Below are 19787 nucleotides of genomic sequence, written 5' to 3'. Positions count from 1 at the left end.
ACGAGACAAGCACTCTTGCCACTAGGCCATATCCCCAGCCCAGATCATGGGCTCTTCTGAAACAGTTCTGCAACTTCAGACCCAAGCATAGTATTAGCAATGTACCAAACACTTAAGTAATGTTTGGGGTGAACAAGGAACCTGAGGCTCTGAAGATTAAGTGACAACTTATCCAAAAAGATTCATGTAGTGTTCTTCCAACTCCAATCATGAAGCAACACTGAAGATGGTTCTGATGATTCAGAATAAAGGTGTTGCTTTTTTTTTCTTACAGAACTGAATCAAATGTCATCTACAAATTTTTTTACATATTTTGTGTTGGGGGTCAATCTTTTTTTTTTGGGGGGTGGGGGCCAGTCCTGGGCCTTGGACTCAGGGCCTGAGCCCTGTCCCTGGCTTCCTTTTGCTCAAGGCTAGCAGTCTGCCACTTGAGCCACAGTGCCACTTCTGTCTGTTTTCTGTATATGTGGTGCTGGGGAATTGAACCCAGGGCTTCATGTATAAGAGGCAAGCACTCTTGCCACTAAGCCATATCCCCAGCCCTCGAGGGTCAATCTTATCTTAATGCATTTGTTTGGTCTGATACCTGGACTTGAACTCTATCTGATGTTCGTTTTTGCTCACTGGCTGGTGCTCTATGTCTTGAGCCATACCTTAAACACTGTTTCATACAATTTCTATATAATTATGTGGATACAGCTTTAAAAATTGTAGTTACTATAAAAAAGATTTCAGTTACTATAAAGACTCCACTTAACTTCAACTATCTTGTTCCCCTTAGGTTTCAAATCACTGCTGCTAGAGACTCATATTGGACAATCAAGTACCAACACCAGCACAGTGCTCAGATTTCCACAAAATGCTGCATCAACATGGAGGAAAAACAAATACCTCTGCCAGGATTTATTTAAATGGCTGCCCTGTGAACCTATCTTGTTGGAAAACATGCTAGAAACCACCAACAAAAAGGAGATGAGCATTGCCTTTACAGACCTTCAGAAATTTAGAGAGCTCAGCTGGGAATGTGGCCTAGTGGTAGAGCGCTTACTTAGCATGCATGAAGCTCAGGCCTCAATTCTTCAGTACGACATACAGAAAAAGGAGAAGTGACGCTATGGCTCAAGTAGTAGAGTGCTAGCCTTGACCAAAAAGAAGCTCAGGGACAATGCCCAGGCCCTAAGTTCAAGCCCCAGAACTGGCCAAAAAAATAGAAAAAGAGTCTCATGCACTTTACAACCCAGGCTGACTTCAAACTTTCAGACTCAAAGTAGCTAGGATTACAGGAATGAGCCAGGGATGCACTTGATTTTCCTTTTAATTCAGATTATCTATAAGAATATATTCTAAAATCTGAAAAAAATCCTGTCTAGAGGGATTCTCAATATGTAATCTGACTAGGTTAAGTAAAATTGGTTCCCTGGGTGGGGGCTATAGGTATGGCTCAGTGGTAGTGTTCCTTTGTATCAAGTATAAGGACTAAGTTCAAACCCCAATACTACCCCCCCCAAAAAAAAGAAACAACTACAAAAGATACCCTGGGAGGTTCCCCAAGTTTTCATAAAACTCAATTACATCTAAAAGGAAATACATCTCGCCTCTTTAGTATCGTGAATGATCAAGTAATGACAACTTTTCAGATGGCTGCACTTGAGTAAACTATCAGACCAGAAACCCTTGAGTCCATCAGGTCAGAACTTGATCTATTAACACTAATTAGATGCTGTTAAGTTTCTTGCTGTCAGCCCTAGACTCAAAGTCTCAATCACAAACTCAACCTTACATATTTTCTTTTTTTGCCAGTCCTGGGCCTTGAACTCAGGGCCTGAGCACTGTCCCTGCCTTCCTTTTGCTCAAGGCTAGCACTCTGCCACTTGAGCCACAACATAACTTCTGGCCTTTTCTGTTTATGTGGTGCTGAGGAATTGAACCCAGGGCTTCTTGTATGCAAACACTCTATCGCTAAGCCACATTCTCAGCCCTACTCATTTTCCTTTTTTTTTTTTTTTTGGCCAGTCCTGGGCCTTGGACTCAGGGCCTGAGCACTGTCCCTGGCTTCTTCCCGCTCAAGGCTAGCACTCTGCCACCTGAGCCACAGCGCCCCTGCTGGCCGTTTTCCATATATGTGGTGCTGGGGAATCGAACCGAGAGCTTCATGTGTAGGAGGCAAGCGCTCTTGCCACTAGGCCATATTCCCAGCCCCATCATTTTTCTAATATAACTTCCACACCAGCACCAAAATATTTAGCTTGATGAAGAATCATTAAATCTGTTAACTAGATATAGAATGGAGCCACATTATGGACCCAATATGTTAACAAGATACTACTACACAAAAAAAATTTAGAAGGGTAGAGAAGGGGCTGGGAATATGGCCTAGTGGCAAGAGAGCTTGTCTCGTATACATGAAGCCCTGGGTTCGATTCCTCAGCACCACATATGTAGAAAAGGCCAGAAGTGGCGCTGTGGCTCAAGTGGCAGAGCAAAAGGAAGCCAGGGACAGTGCTCAGGCCCTGAGTTCAAGGCCCAGAACTGGCCAAAAAAAAAGAAAAAAAGTAGAAGGGTAGAGAAACCTTGGGGCACAGTGCATTGAAAACTAGATATAAACAATGAAAAAAAAATCTCATAAATGTTTCTAAAGCAGAACATGTAATACAAATCCAGATTAGGCAGAGACTGGTTAAGAACCCTTGCCTCAAAACAATGTAGGACTGAGTGGTACACGCCTAAATCCCAGCTATTCTGGAGGCAGAGACAGTCCAGGCAGTAAAAAAAAAAAAAAGGGGGGGGGGGGCTGGGAATATACCCTAGTGGTAAACTGCTTGCCTCATATACATGAAGCCCTGGCTTCAATTTCTCAGCACCACATATATAGAAAAGCCAGAAGTGGCGCTGTGGCTCAAATGGTAGAGTACTAGCCTTGAGGAAAAGAAAAAAAAAAAAAAACAAAAAAAGCCAGGGACAGTGCTCAGGCCCTGAGTTCAAGCCTCAGGACTGAACAGGTTATAAGTATAGCATAGTTGGTAGAGCACTTGTGAGGTGGTGCTGGGTTCATTTCCCAGTACTGCAAACAAAACAAAATAGAGGGCTGGGAATGTGGACTAGTGGTAAAGTGCTTGCCTCATATACATGAAGCCCTGGGTTCAATTCCTCAGTACCACATATATAGAAAAAGCTGGAAGTGGCGCTGTGGCTCAAGTGGTAGAGTGCTAGCCTTGAGCAAAAAGAAATCGGGGACAGTGCTCAGGCCCTGATTTCACGCCCCAGGACTGGCAAAAAAAAAAAAAAAAGTTATATAAATCACAGTTGTCAGAGATAAGGAGCATGGATTCCCTTACTGGTACTAGAAACTTCTTGACCTCCTCCATAGCATGGGCCATAAGAGCATACGCTTCACATGGGGGACCAAAGACTTCAATGAAGACATGCAGCTCCATGTTCAAGTGGGCATATTTGGGGTCTCCACCTTTACGAAGCTCTTCTTCCTGTAGAAAAAGGCAGAGAAACAGCTAATCACAAGAGGTAAGGAGAAAACAAATTTACCTCTAGGCCAAAGAGACAGTAAGCAATACCCCATTGCCTAAGAAAAACAGTAAAACTCTGTCATTATTTTTTGGTTTTAATTCACATAAAAGAAAAAGTGTATTTTTTGTGTTTATTATCATGTTTCAAGTCAACAGAAAAATAAATATTCTGTGAAGATAAAATACAAAAAACTCTATAGGGTTGCTGGGTGCTTGTGGCTCATGTCTATAATCCTAGCCATTCAGGATTGCAGTTCCAAGCCAGCCTGGGTAGGAAACTCTGTGAGACTCTAATCTTGAATTAACTACCAAAAAAGCTTGAAGTGGAGCTGTAGCTAAAGTGGTAGAGAGATAGCTGTGAGCACAAAAGCTCAAGGACAGCACTCAGGCCCATAGTTGAAGTCTAGGACAGACACATGGACACACACAGATACAGGAATGGATGGATGGGGACATACACAGACACACACACACAATTCTATAGAAAATAATTTAAACAAGCTGGTACTTGGTTAGCTAATCTCTTAAATCATTGAAGTATTTCACTGGAGCTCTTATTAGAAGACATAAAATAGAAAGAAAAAAAACTTTTAAATTCTAGTTTCTATTCAGATATTAGCTGATTGACAAGCATTTACTTGCATTCAAATATGTATGTGTCAAGGCCAAGTGTTTGTTTTAAAATCCCAGGTAGAGCTCTTGTTAAACACCACTAGCTCTGCTTATCTGCCTATGTAGTCTGGGAAGTTCCTAGGGAAGAAAGACAGAAACAAGCAAAGCTGACTTAGGTCTTAGCTGAAATAACAAGCTTCAATTTAATTATAGTGAAAAATGTTACTGGACAAGAGTATGAGAAGATGTGTCAATTAAGCTACATAAAAGGAAGCCTAAACTTTAAAAATGTTACCAGGTATGTTTCCTCTAAAAAGTTAACCCTTCAAGGCTTTACTATTATGTGGTAGTAGGAAATGCATTACAAGCCACAGTATATGGGGATATGGCATGGAAAAGAAATCAGCATTAGTAGGGTCTATTGATAAGATTATCCATAGTTCTTTTTGGAACATATTCTTTGAGCAGATCTCATATGCCAGCTGGCATGAAAACAAACTAATCTTCAAACTCACCTGCTGCTCTCACTTCTTCCTGTGCTGTTTACATCTTAGTGTGATTAATCTGTAAGTTTCAGCTCCTATTTTAAGGTTTCACAGGAAAGTTTGCCATCAAATATGCTACTATTTTTATAGCTACACAACCAAAATTCAGAAAGGAAATAATCACTAACCTGGTTTATATAATCTTTTATGTGGAACTCAAGACTAAAGAGGCTCTATTTTCCACATCTGTAAGAATAAGGGTGGTCTGTTTCATTGCTATGAACTTACCTTGGCTTTGTCTCTCATTGAGCCTTTTCCCAGAACAGAGATCTTTGCACCCGTCTCTTCTTGAAGTCTTTTGATTGTATTTCCTTGTGGTCCAAGAATCTTCCCCACAAAATTGAACTGACAGAAAAAATTTAAAATGATCTCTAAGGATACATTATCCTATAAATTCCCACATTAGGCTAGGAATGTAGCTTAGTGGTAGAGTGCTCGCCTAGCGTGCATGAAGCCCTGGGATTTGATTCCTCAGTACCACATAAACAGAAAAGGCTGGAAGTGGTGCTGTGGCTCAAGTAGTAGAGTGATAGGCTTGAGCTCAGATCTCAGCCTTCTGTAACTAGGATTACAGACATAAGCCACTACACTACCACTAATCCTAGCTTTCTTGGAGGTGGTAACTCAGGCCAGCCTGGAGAAAAAGATGTATCTCAACCAATGACTGGACATGGTAGCTTGCAACTGTTATCCCAGTTTGGGGGAAGCATTATCACTGGATGCAGTGGCACGCCCTCAATGACACAAGGAAGCAATAGTAGAAGGATCATAGCTCAGACTGTAGTCTTATGCCTAAAATGAGACACTACCTTGAAAATAACCAATGTAAAAGGGCCTGAGGTCCTTTTTGTACTAATAAAGCACCTACTTAGCAGATTCAGGCCCCAGTACTAAGTACTACTACTCAAAATGAAAAAAGAGCCAAGCACTGGTGGGTCACACCTCTAACCCTAGCTACTCAAGGACATGACATATGAGGACCCAGGTTTGAAGCCAGCCCAGACAGGAAAGTCTTTAATACTCTTATCTCCAATTAAACACCAGAAAACAGGAAGTGGAGCTGTGGCTCAAAGTGATAGAGTTCTAGCCTTGAGCAAAAGAGCTCAGGGATAGTGTCCAGGCCCCCAAATTCAGGCCCAACAACTGACAATAAACAAATAAATAAATAATATATTCCTTCCTGAACAAAGAATTGCTATTAGTATGATGTTTCAACTGTCAGAAACAGGTAATATAGTATGGAAGAGAAGCTTCACAGGCTTCAGTTTTATGTTTTTTTTTTTTTTTTTTTTGCCAGTCCTGGGGCTTGAACTCAGAGCCTGAGCACTGTTCCTGGCTTTTTTTTTTTTTCTCAAAGCCAACACTCTACCACTTGTGCCACAGCACCATTTCTGGCTTTTTCTATATATGTGGTGCTAAGGAATCAAGCTCAGGGCTTCATGTATGCAAGGCAAGCACTCTACCACTAGGCCATATTCCCAGACCCAGGCTTCAGTTCTTATGTACTGCAATCCCTGCAAGTCTTTATCATTTTCCAATGACTGCCCTACTGACAAAATTAACTCAGAAGTGAAGCACTTTAGTCAGTCTTACCTTTGGATACTGCTTGACAGGTATCAGCACCCGTTCTTTTAGCTTCATATTCTTATGAGAAAACAAGTCCAAGTAATTCTCTTCATCATCCTTTTTTGAGTCCCCTTTCTGAATCTTGTCAATTTCTAAATAGGAAAAAAAACACAAAACTTATTTCCACTTAGGGTAAAAAAAAGCCAACTGCCAAGACTACTTAAAGCAATAGAATGGATTACTGTGTACAGATGAATGTGCTAATTTTAGACACAATGGCTGAAGTCATCAAAGCCTGCCTCTATTAAAGAGCTATCTGCTTTTCCACCATCACCTGAAGCCTCTACACTCACTAGATATTATACTTGACTTCAGAGTAAATGAACTTAACAAAATAGTGTGAGATGGGGAAAGACCAATAAAGGAATTTAAACAAGTCAAAATCTCTATCAAGGAAATAAAAAACAAGTGCTGGAGGCTAACACAATTCTAGCTACTCAGGAGGCTGAGATAAGAGAATCTTGTTCAAAGCCAGCCCAGCCAGGCAGACAAATCCAGGAGACTCATCTCCAATTAACCAGTCAAAAGCTGGAAGACATGGCTTAAATGGTAAGAGTGCCAGCTGTGAAAGAAATAATAAAGCAAGAGCTTGATGTCCTGTCTTTAAATCCCAGTACCGAGCTTGAACTTTTTGTTTGTTTTTTTGGCCAGTCCTGGGGCTTGGACTCAGGGCCTGAGCACTGTCCCTGGCTTCTTTTTGCTCAAGGCTAGCACTCTGCCACTTGAGCCACAGCGCCACTTCTGGCCATTTTCTGTATATGTGGTGCTGGGGAATTGAACCCAGGGCCTCATGTATACGAGGCAAGCACTCTTGCCACTAGGCCATATCCCCAGCCGGAGCTTGAACTTTTTGTACAATATACACTAAAAAAAACAATGGTAACAGGAGAATAAAACAGGCTCTGTTAGGGTACAGGTATCAGTAGGAGTGGGAGGGAACGTAAAGGACAAATGAGGGTTAATATGGCCAAAGCACTTTGTAGGCGTATATGAAAACAGAACAATAAAACTTGAAATTGTTTTAAGAAGGGGAAAGAGAAATAAGGGAGTAATAGAAGGCATGAGGTTGACGGGGTACAACTGCATAAATGCATAGAAATGCTACAATGAACCAGCCCCCATACAACTAGTGTATACTAATTTAAAAAATCTATATGGGTCGGCCCCAGTGGCTCAGGCCTGTAATACTCAGGGGCTGAGATCTGAGAATTGTGGTTCAAAGTCAACCCAGGCAGGAAGCAGAGCTGTGGCTCAAGTGACAGCAGACTATCCTTGAGCATAAGAAGCTTAGGGTCAGCGCCTAGGCCTTGAGTTCAAGTTTCAGAACTGGCAGCAAAAAAATAAAATAAAAAAATGTAGACAGCTGTATCATGATGAGTTCAAGCCCCAGTAAAAGTGCACCACAAAAAAAAAAGTATACTATAGGAGCAGGAGGGTTGAAGTATATTACAAATATACCAATATAAGACAGCATAATAAAACCCTCTTAAATACAGCTTGAGTAAGGGAGAAGGAATTGTATAAGAATATCAGAGTTGGTTAGCATTCAATGTACCCTGTATCTTTCTGTGTAATTGTCATAATAGAACTTTCTTATATCATAAATGCCTGATTATCAAAAAAATAATTTTTTACAAACGTGGAACAAATTACATATTGTTTGATCTATGTTTCTGTTTTCCTAACTTCTACTATGTAGGCAGTTCAGCTATATCTTTCTTACACCACTTTCAAAAACTTAGTAGAAGCTGGATGCTAGTGGCTCATGCATGGCTAGCTGCTCTCAGGAAGCAGATATCTAAGGACTGCAGTTCAAAGCCAGCTTGAAGAGGAAAGTCCATGACACTCTTAGCTCCACTAAACTAGCAAAAAAAAAAAAAAAAAGACAGAAATGGAGCTGTGGCTCAAGTGATAGAGGACTAGAGCAAAAGAAGCTCAGGGATAGACCCCCCAGAACCCAAACACCAGGAACAACACACACACACAAAAGGCAGAAATGGAGCTGGGGCTCAAGGGATACTGCCCAGGCCTTGAATTTAAACCCCAGTATGCATGGTGCTTGCTTGCACACACATGCAGCACATACACATTCTACCACCAACACCACCAACACCACCAGTCAATATAGTTTAGCCTAGGCAGCAAGACTAAGAAACAACTGTAGCTCAATGGCAAAGTGCTTGCCTAGCAAGTGCAATGTCCTGGGTTTGATCTCCGTATCAAAGAAAAGAAAAAAAACACCCCAAAACCAAAAACCAGATATCTTCTATATTTGGAAGTGGAGGAAATGGTCATTTATTCAATGCCTATTTTCAAAATAGTGTAGAAATGTCACTTCATTTATCCTCAAAAAAGTTTAGTAGTCAGGTGCCCCTGCCTCATGCCTTTGATCCTAGCTACTTAGGAGACTGAGATCTGAGGACAGAGGTTCAAAGCCAGCCCAAGCAGAAAAGTCTGTGAGACTCTTATCTCCAATTAACCACTCAAAAACTGGAAGTAGAGCTGTGGCTCTTAGTGGTAGAGTGCTAGCCTTAAGCAAGAAGAAGCTCAGGGACAGTGCTCAGGCACTCATTCAAGTCCCAGAACTGCCCCCCCCTCAAAGCTACTAAAGTACCAGAACAAGGATTAAGATCCAGACTTCCTCTAACTTCAACCCTCTTACTTTTCCTGTTGCTGCTTCTAACCCTCACTCCTATGGTACTGAAGTTTAGACTCAGGGCCTTGCACTTGCTAGGCAGGCACCACTCTACCACTTGGGTCATATCACCAACCCTCCTATTGCTTCTTTTTTTTTTTTTTTTGGCCAGTCCTGGGCCTTGGACTCAGGGCCTGAGCACTGTCCCTGGCTTCTTCCCGCTCAAGGCTAGCACTCCGCCACTTGAGCCACAGCGCCGCTTCTGGCTGTTTTCTGTATATGTGGTGCTGGGGAATCGAACCTAGGGCCTCGTGTATCCGAGGCAGGCACTCTTGCCACTAGGCTATATCCCCAGCCCCCTCCTATTGCTTCTTAATGTGGAGGAAGACACTTTAAGCAAAGAAGAGTTGATTATTTATTATCAAAGTGATATACAGAGTGGTTACAGTTTCATACATAAGGCAGTGAGTACTTCCTCATTTTTCTCCCACCTTCCAATTCCCTCCTTAAGAAGCTTACTTTTTATTATTTTTTTTTGGGGGGGGGGGCAGTCCTGGGGCTTGGACTCACGGCCTGAGCACTGTCCCTGGCTTCTTTTTGCTCAAGGCTAGCACTCTACCACTTGAGCCACAGCGCTGTTCTGGCCTTTTCTGCATATATGGTACTGAGGAATCAAACCCAGGGCTTCACGTATACGAGGCAAGCACTCTTGCCACTAGGCCATGTTCCCAGCCCAAAGTTTTTTTTAATAAAAAGTTTTAATATTTCTACTCTCGGACACTGTCATGAAACATAAAGGCAATGAACATTGAATAAGGATGGAAAAAGGGGTGGGGGCCTCAGATATTCATCTGCCTGACTGTTTTCAACCCTATTTCTCTTTTTGGCTTTACTTTCCTGGGAAAGTGGGGACAGCCAAAAAAATAAAATATTATCAAGTAGCTTCCTAAAAATGGCTTGCCCTTAGGCAAAGTACTTTCTAGACAACATTTCTGGAACTGACTTGTAAAGTGTCTTTTGCCTGTTCTCTAGAGACCTTGGATGTCCCAGGAGCCAAAGAAAAGCTGAGGTATAAACAACATAAAGAAGCCCCCTCTCCCTTTTTGTTTCTGGGTCAGGCACTTAGAGTCAATCCTCTTACCCAGTGCCTTCCTTCTAAATTCTCATTCTGCTTTTATAACTAGTATTTCCATGTAATAGGCAAAGAAGCTTGGGCTCAAAACATTTATATAGCCTGTGTAAGACCACAAAAACCAGTAATGACAAGAACAGATACTCAAATCCAAGACATTATACCAAAGTATATTCAAATGATGTTATAGCATATTTCTTTTAGCCTTTTATTATAATTTGAATTTTCCCCTGCCAGGCTTATTAGGACTAAGACCATTTAATATATCTCAGAGGACAGAACATGAGTTTTGCTGTTTTGATACAGGTATCCCAGGCTAGCCCTGAACTTGCAATCCTACTGCCTCAGCCTCCCAAGAGTTGTGATTATAGACTATTATTGTTTTTATTTTTTCTGTTATCGGCCCTGGGGCTTGAACTCAGGGGCTGGATGCTGTACATGAGCTTTTTAGCTCACTGCTAGTGCTCTACCACTTGAGCCACAGCTTCATTCCAGCTTTTGTGGTGTTTAACTGGAGATAAGCGTCTCATGGACTTTCCTGCCTGGGCTAGCTTCAAACAATGGTCCTCTGATCTCAGCCTCTTAGGTAGCTAGGGTTGTAAGCATGAGCCACTGGCATCTAGCTAGAATATTAATTTTGAAGCAGGACAGAACTAGGTCTGAGCCCTGGCTCTTCCATACTTGAGTCATGACCTTTCCTTTAAAGGGGAAGATAAGGAAAAGATACTTAATGCAAACTGAAATGCTAACACTAGGTAAGTCTGAAAAACTACATATAATTGGGTTTTATCACATGTGGCTTAAGAAAAATGACAATGGTCAAGTTTTTCTGACCATTTCCAGAAATGTTTCCAGAAAGTGTTTCTAGGAAGGCAAATAACCTCCAAAAGGTCAAGGATCATGTTGTCTTTCCAGTGCACTTGGTTCATACTTCTAACCATAGCATCCCTTCCGTGTTAATAATTACTCCTGAATTGATGATTCTCTCCCTTTCTGTTGGTATCACCTTTTGGGATCACATGTATGGCAATCCTTGCAAAGAAAAACTAAACAAAGACCTCTATTTTTATTTACTTCTTGCCGATCATGGGGGTTCAACTCAGGGCCTGGATGCTATCACTGATCTGGTTTTGCTCAAGACTAGCACTCTACTACTTCCTCCAGTTTTTCTGGTGGTTAACTAGAAATAGTTTCATGTCCTTTCCTGCCCAGGCTAGCTTTGAGCTATGATCCTCAGACCTCAGTCTCCTGAGCAGCTAGGATTACAGGTATGAGCCACCAGTGCCTGGCGCCATGCTCTATCTTAAAAAAAAAAAAAATGTGTGTGTGTCAAACATATTCATTTCTTGCATTACTAAGTAGTATTCCATGATATAGAGGAACCAGTTTAGTTACCTATTGGAGAGACATTTAGTTTGTACCTGAAATGGGTTAATAAAACTGCTGTCAACATTCATAGACAGGTTCTCTGTGAACCTGGGAGGGAGGATGCATGTTTTTTGGTGGTACTGGGGTTTGAGCTCAGGGCCTTGAACCACACCCAGTCATTTTTGCTTCACATTAGACATTGGTATCCATCAGTCTAATATGGTTCTGAGCACTGCAATTGAGGAATATTTTCACATACTCAGGATATAGTTAAGCACTCTTCAATGATTAACATTTACCTACTACACTGTGAGTAACAGTAAGCCTAAACATCCATTAACTTGAAATCTTAAGGAGCAAGCTATACTACTGTCACAAAAATTACTGTTGCACTGTTCACCAAAAACTACATCTTATTTCATGCTCTTCATCATTAATATTGTAGATGTCTGATTCATTTTCCCTGTAACACTTGCCAACTTCCACAAGGTATGTCAACTTTTTTTTTTTGGCCAGTCCTGGGCTTTGGACTCAGGGCCTGAGCACTGTCCCTGGCTTCTTTTTGCTCAAGGCTAGCATTCTGCCACTTGAGCCACAGCGCCACTTCTGGCCATTTTCTGTATATGTGGTGCTGGGGAATTGAACCTAGGACCTCCTGTACAGGAGGCGAGCACTCTTGCCACTAGGCCATATCCTCAGCCCGGTATGTCAACTTTTACCAAACATAAAATTTTCACTTTATTACTTAAACCACTGTGTACCCTTTTTAGCCTGGGTCACCATTAACTTTTACCTTGCTTCTGGGAAAGTATATTTTCACAAAACCAAGGGTTGAGAAATGTCATAATACCACATGATTTAAAGACAACTGATGGTATCAGGGTCTGGGCACTGTCCCTGAGCTCTTTTTGCTCAAGGTTAGTGCAAGGCTCTACCATGTGACAGGCACACCTCCACTTCCAGTTTTTGAGTAGTTTATTAGAGATAAGAGTCTCAAGGGGACTTTTCTGACCAGGCTGGCTTCAAATTGCAATCCTCAGATCTCAGCTTCCTGAGTAGCTAGGATTACAGGCGTGAGTCATCAAGCGCCTGGCTCAATTTCTTTTATTTTTATTTATTTTTTTTGGCCAGTCCTGGGCCTTGAACTCAGGGCCTGAGCACTGTCCCTGGCTTCTTTTTGCTCAAGGTTAGCACTCTGCCATTTGAGCCACAGCACCACTTCTGGCCGTTTTTTCTGTATATGTGGTGCTGGGGAATCGAACCCAGGGCCTCATGTATACAAGGCAAGCACTCTTGCCACTAGGCCATATCCCCAGCCCCTTTTATTTTTATTTTATTATTATTATTATTTTTATTTTTATTTTTTTTGCCAGTCCTGGGCCTTGGACTCAGGGCTTGAGCACTGTCCCTGGCTTCATTTTGCTCAAGGCTAGCACTCTGCCACTTGAGCCACAGCGCCACTTCTGGCCATTTTCTATACATGTGGTGCTGGGGTATCTAACCAAGGGCTTCATGTATACAAGGCAAGCACCCTTGCCACTAGGCCATATTCCCAGCCCCTCTTTTAATTTTTTTTTCCAATTCATTTTTATTTTTTTGGCTGCACTCAGTCAAAACCATGTATAATTATCCTGTGAATAAGGAAGGCTTAATGTAGTTTATTTTTCAGATAAATTCTTGAGTTTTTGCACCTAGCACCAGCTTCAGAGTTAAGATCCTACCTCTACCCCCTGTATAGCTGGGCATATATCAGCAAGTCCTGAACTTGCGTTTTATTTCCTTTAGGTACTTTTTAAAAGTCACATGGTAAACATACTTAGTTTTGAAAATCAAATCATCTGGGTGCTGGTGGCTCACACCTGTAGTCCGAGCTACTCAAGAAGCTGAGATAATATAAGAATCATGGCTTGAAGCCAGCCTGGGAAGAAAGTGTGTGAGACTCCTATCTCCAATTAACTGGCAAAAAACTGCAGCTCAAGTGGTGAGCTGAAAAAGCTGAGTGAAAAAGCTAAAGGACAGAGCCCAAGCTCTGAGTTCAAGCCCCAGGACTGGCACCAAACAAACAAAAATTCAGCTTTTCTCACAGATATATTGCTTTATCTTGCCAGTAAATGTTCTATTAAAATATTACACTGGCATTACTTTTTTGGGTGGAGGGGTGGCTTTAAAATCAGGGCAGGGCCTGGGCACAATCCCTGAGCTACTTTTTGCTCAAGCACTCTACCACTTTGAGCCACAGCTCCAGTGGTTCACTGGAGATAAGAGTATCATGGACTTTCCTGCCTGGGCTGGATTTGTAACACAATCTTCAGATCTCAGCCTCCTGAATAGCTTAGATTACAGGCATGAGCCATCAGCACCCAGATCAGTATTAGTCCTTTTGTTTTTGGAGAGTCCTGAGGCTTTCTTGAGCCTGGGCTCTGTGCCTGAGCTTTTCTTGCAGAAGGCTAGCCCTCTACCACTTGAGCCACAAAACAACTTCCAGCTTTTTTATAATAGTTTATTTATTTTGTTGGTCATGGGGCTTGAACTCAGGGCCTGAGTTATGTCCTGGAGTTCTTCTGCTCAAGGCTAGTGCTCTATCACTTTGAGCCATAGTGCCACTTCCAGTTTTTGAGTAATTAATTGGAGAAAAGAGTCTCACGAGGGGGGAGGGGGCTGAGAATATAGCCTAGTGGCAAGAATGCTTGCCTTGTATACATGAAGCCCTGGGTTCAATTCCCCAGCACCACATATATAGAAAAAGCCAGAAGTGGCGCTGTGGCTCAAGTGGCAGAGTGCTAGCCTTGAGCAAAAAGAAGCCAGAGACAGTGCTCAGGCCCTGAGTCCAAGCCTCAGGACTGGCAAAAAAAAAAGTCTCACGGGGACATTTTGGTCCAAGCTGGCTTCAAATTGCGACCCTCACATTTCAGCATCCTGAGTAGCTAGGATTAGAGGCTTGGGCCATCAGTGCCAGGCTTGGTATGTCTTAATTTTTTTTCAACTAACATTCAATTTCCAAGACTCATTCATGTTGTTTTACATACCTATACACAGTTCACTTTTTTCCATTGGTGTGCATTTTATTTTGTAATTCTCAGATTATAAAAAACATGATGAAACAAAGTGTACTTTTGTGAACAGGTGTACTATATTATGAATGAGATAGTCATGTTAAAAGAGAGAAATAGAGCTGGCAATATAGGCAAGGGCGCTTGTCTCATATACATGAAGCCCTGGGTTTGATTTCCCAGCACCACATATATAGAAAAAGCCAGAAGTGGCACTGTGGCTCAAGTGGCAGAGTGCTAGCCTTGAGCAAAAAGAAGCCAGGGACAGTGCTCAGGCTCTGAGTCCAAGCCCCAGGACTGGCCAAAAACAAAAACAACAACAACAAAAAAGAGAGAAATATTCAGCTGGGTGCCAGTGGCTCACACCTATTATCCTAGCTACTCAGGAGCTGAGATCTGAGGATCGCAGTTCAAAGCCAGCCAGGGCAAGAAAGTCTGTGAGACTCTTATCTCCAATTAACCACCAGAAAATCAGACGTGGTGCTCAAGTGCTAACCTTGAACTGAAGAGATAAGAGACAGTCCAGAGCTTAAGCCCCACAACCAACAACAACAACAAAAAAAGAGAAATATTTGTGTACAAGTTTCTTCTGGTATATTCTTACAAGTGGTATTAGTAAAGGAAAATCCAGTTTTCAGATGAAATGTCCAAATGTTATCCCAAGTGGTTTTACCAATTCACATATTTTCCACAACTCATTAAGAATTCTTTCTTTTTAATTCCTTCAAGCCCTACTTCTTGTCTGACAATTCATGTCAATGTACTATTTTCATAGTCTAAAAAATTTGTTCTTTCAGCTGTCTTATATTCAACTTGTTAAATTGAAAAAAACACAGTTGGAATCAGTTTGGAAAATGAAAAAAAAATTAATTAAAAAGTACTGTCCCCTTTATAGTTTTAGTCACCCCTCCCTTCAAAGGACATGGCACAGACCTCTTGATTCAAATCAAGATCTCCTGGTTGTAATATGGAGGTCAGATCTGGCCAGCGCCAACACTGGCCACAAGGCAAGTTGTACTTATCTTGTCTTGATGGTGTATGCCTGGATTCCTACAGGAAAGGAAGTCCCATCCCCAGGTAATGGATGTTCCTGAATCCCAAGAGATAGGGCCTATAGGCACATGGCCTATAGGTTACTGAACCTGTCAAGTGCTTAGAACTGGGAGCTTCCTGTGACCCAGCACTCTGACTTGACCCTATTTAGGGTCAGGCCAGGTCAGGCCAGGTCAGGCCAGCTCAGGCGCTATTATGCCATGCCACGTTCTCCATGTTCGCGTCCTGTGTTCTGTCTCCTGGCTCATCTCTTATCCCCACGGTGTCCCAGGAGCTGAATTGGTTTGTTGGTATCGTTTTTTGTTCTTTCCTCCCTCTCTGCTCTGTTTCCTGATAGTATGTGTGGGCTGCAGGAGTTACTTAGAAACCTTCCAGAAGTAAATCTCTGTGTCTCTGTCCTGTTTTGTGTTATATGTTTTTCTGAAACCTGGGATGGGTCCATGTGGAACTTCCCCAATAAATTCATCTTTTTGCTTGAGACTGTCTCTGAGTGGTGGACTCTCAGAGGGATGGGGAATCCTCTCCCTGGAACCCCATAATACTGGTGACTGTTAATGTATTCAAAATGTTTACTTATTTTGCATGGGTAAATGACTAAGTCCTAGCATGTCTGCAGATGCTTCTTATTGTCATCACAGCTAAATATCAACTTGGCTAATTAAAAGTCTGTATTCCAAATCTACATTGCTTGGAATTATCAATACTTTCCCATCATATAATGAAGATGGAAATTCACTCATAAAATATTTAGTAGTAGGCCGCTCTGGGCAACACTCTTTAAGGAATAGGAGAAACACTACTTAACAAAGCTGATAAATGATCCCTACTCTGGTGGAGCTGACAAGTCTAGCCATGAAGACAGGATGGTATGGGTAAAGGGTCAAGGAGAGCTGTGTAGGTAGTACTGGGAAAGGTGGTAAGGTAAACTCCTCCCATTCTCCCTAAGGTGCCAGACCACCCTCCTTATGCCACATACATAGCTCTCCGTGGCCCCTTCCTCATAACAGCCCTTAAAGTGCTAGGCTCCACTCCATTTCCTCCTCCTCCTTCTGTTTCTTTATAATTATTTACTTACTTATTTTTTGCCAGTCCTGGGGCTTGGACTCAGGGCCTGAGCTCTGTCCCTGGCTTCTTTCTGCTCAAGGCTAGCACTCTACCACTTGAGCCACAGCGCCACTCTGTCTTTTTCTGTTTATGTAGTGCTGAGAACCCAGAGCTTCATGCATGGTAGGCAAGCACTACTGCTAAGCCACATTCCCAGCCCCTCCTCTTGTATCTTCTCTCATCTTTACTGTCCTGTTAGCAATCTGATATTTTCCCACAGATTTTGGTTGTTTTTTTTTCAACCAGAGATTACTTCTATTTTTGAGATAGGGTCTTAATACGCAGCCCTGGGTGGCCTTGAGCTGATCTTCCAGCCTCAACCTCCCACAAGCCCTGAAAACACAGATATTTGCTACCATGGCAGACTTCACAGCTTACTTTCTAAAGTATAATTGTGGTAGCACTATAATGAAGGAAGGGGGAAAGAACTGTTGATGGGAGAGAGTTAGCAGGTGCATGAATATAGGTACAAACTGATTTAAATCCTGGATAGTTGCTTACTAATTTTGTTACCTTAGCCATCATTAAGCTATATGCTGATAGTCTTTGTGCCTGACATAAAAAAAAAATTCTTAGCCATATTACGTGTATTTTTATCAGTGCTTGAATACTATGTTCTCAGAATCTAATTTCTTCGCATTTTTTGTTGTGACTTCATTGCAACCCCTTTCCTTTTTCCACATTATTCAAAAATACCTTAAATGGGACATGGTGGCACATGCCTATAATTCTAGCATCCAGTGGATGAAGACAGGATAGTGAGGTCAAGGACAGTCTGGAATATACAGAGAGACCATGTCTGGAAAAGAATTCCAACCCCAGTGCTACAAAAAAAGGGGGGGGGGGGGAGGACGGAATGAGGGAGGAGGTAACAAACAGTACAAGAAATGTACCAAAGGCCTAACGTACGAAACTGTAACCTCTCTGTACATCACTGACAATAAATAAGAAAAAAAAAGCTGGAGATGGGGCATGTAGTTCAGTGGTAGAGAGCACAAGATTCTGGATTTGATCCTAGCACCAGGAACAATTTTTTTTTAAATCCAGGCCAAACATAAGATTAATTCATACCAAGAAAGTCTCCAAAGTTCCACACATATCAATTTGATTGTCTCAAGTGAGCCAACATCACTATAATTTCATTTCTCCAATGAAATTTCAGCTGAGTTTAAAAAGTTGCTGAAAAGTCCAAGTTAAAAAAAATTAAAGTTGGGCTGGGAATATGGCTTAGTGGTAAAGTGCTTGCCTCACATACATGAAAGCCCTGCATTCCATTCCTCAGCATCACATACACACACAGAAAAAGCTGGAAGTGGCGCTGTGGCTCAAGTGGTAGAGCGCTAGCTTTGAGCAAAAGGAGCTCAGGGACAGTGGTCAGGCCTTGAGTTGAAGCCCCAGGACTAGCAAAAATAAATAAAGTAGCAAATTAAACTAGTAACAAAAGTTGAACCACTCTAACACATTAGCTTTTTTTCCCTTGCCAGTCCTGGGACTTGGGACTCAGGGCCTGATACTGTCCCTGGCTTCTTTTGCTCAACACTAGCACTCTAGCTCTTGAGCCACAGCACCACTTCTGGCTTTTCCTGTTTATGTGGTGCTGAGGAATCGAACCTAAGGCTTTGTGCATGCTAGGAATGCACTCTACTGCTGATCTACACTCCCAGCCCCTCATTAGCTTTTAACAGTTATTCTAAGAAGCCATCTTTAAAGGATGAGCATCACAGGTATTATTTAGAAAGGCAAAAATATAACTTATCATGGATTTATAATTAGAAGAAAATTGTGCTGATAAGTTTTTAATCTATGAGCATGGATGTGAAAAAAAATACTAGTGTTTTTTTAACAGGCTTAATCCTCTCAACTCACCATCCTACTTTACAGATCAGGTTACTGAGGTTCAGAAATTTTCCCAAGATAAGAAAACTAGTTTAGGCTAGGTTTACAAACTAAGCTAAAACCTTAAGTTATTTTATTCTCCTTCATCTAATTTGACTGGAGACTTAAAAAACTGAGACCACCAAGTCAGTCTTTAACACACTGTGACACTGTCCACAGGTACAGGCTGGCTGTCAGAATTGTCCAAAATATCTGGGGTTTACTATTTACAAGCCAATTTGAAATATATAAAGCAATCCTTTCCCTCAAAGAGTTTATTGTTAGAGCAAAGAACATTACAGCTTGATAGTTTTAGAAAAGCAAAGTACTTAAATGAAAATGTAAGTTTATTTTAATGTCTGCTTCTTGATCCCATGTCTTGCTTGCTGTGCTTATTAAGACCCCTCACCAATGTTGGGGGGAAAAAAAGGAAAGAAATAATAATTTCATAATGAACTGTGTGCCCTTTATTAATCGTTCCAGAGTCCATATACTCATTCAAAATTGAGTTTTACTTGCCTAAGAAAAATTTAGACATCGAAAAACACACTACCACAACTAGAAGAAAGGGTCATAAGGCCTGGGGGAGAGAAATTTTTATCTAAGTGTTTGGCAGTGTTAATCAGGAAAGAGAGCTAGTCTACAGATAGAGAACAAAGGCTACCGTTCCTAATTTACTTCACTCAAGCAAGAAACTAGAAATAGACCAGCCTGAGCAACCAATAATTTTTGCTCATCTCACTGAGGAACGTCACACAAACTTGGGAGTTCCTAACCTTCCCTCTACCGTCTCATTTCACTGTGGGGTTATTTCCCCCCTTCTTGAATGATGGGGAACACATGTTGGGAAATAAAGGGCAACCAACTTTTCTGCTCCAGTAACAATTCTCATCTCGTTGGCCAAAATCGGAAATAGGATTCGGAAAACCTGAAGCTTGGATTTCCACAAGTCATTTCAGCCTCGGAGTAACTTAAGCTCTGTAAGGTCCGCCCTGGGAGCGCCCCATACAGATGCCCCCACCCAGTTAAGTCTCCACCTGGGTAGCCAGCAGACCTGTAGGCAGTTACCTCCCCCTTCCCTAATCCTAATCCACCTGGCCACACCACCCCTGCCCCAGCCCTACATAAGGAAGGGCCGGACGGGATGGGGGGGGGGGGTGTCGCCGCCCCTTCTCTCCAGCCATGCATCACCTCGGCCACAGGCCAGCAGTTCCATAATAAACTTTTCTCTCCCGCCTGAATACCGGTGGCGTTCTCCTTTATTGG

General features: G+C 42.0%; 1 protein-coding gene and 1 long non-coding RNA gene across 3 annotated transcripts in view; one reads left to right on the top strand and one right to left on the bottom strand.

Moving 5' to 3' along the window:
* The window catches only part of Khdrbs1 (KH RNA binding domain containing, signal transduction associated 1), a 44772-nt gene that overhangs the window by 23856 nt on the left and 1129 nt on the right, over positions 1–19787 (bottom strand). For both annotated transcript variants that reach the window (XR_007211555.1, XM_048350760.1), the window contains exons 2-4: positions 6272–6396; positions 4907–5023; positions 3336–3482 (exon numbers count right to left, since the gene is read on the bottom strand). Coding sequence is in view for 1 of the 2 variants with exons in the window: in XM_048350760.1 (XP_048206717.1) it covers positions 3336–3482; positions 4907–5023; positions 6272–6396 (389 nt within the window). In the remaining variant the exon portion in view is untranslated. The remainder of the gene's footprint in view (positions 1–3335; positions 3483–4906; positions 5024–6271; positions 6397–19787) is intronic.
* Positions 8312–18003, top strand: LOC125354857. The gene is made up of 3 exons (XR_007211556.1): positions 8312–8464; positions 10827–10830; positions 17991–18003. It is a non-coding gene; the product is annotated as an uncharacterized LOC125354857 (long non-coding RNA).

This window comes from Perognathus longimembris, chromosome 7, assembly GCF_023159225.1.
Source record: "Perognathus longimembris pacificus isolate PPM17 chromosome 7, ASM2315922v1, whole genome shotgun sequence".
NCBI classification, from domain to species: Eukaryota; Metazoa; Chordata; class Mammalia; order Rodentia; family Heteromyidae; genus Perognathus; species Perognathus longimembris.
This window is presented reverse-complemented; position numbering and strand designations above follow the sequence as displayed.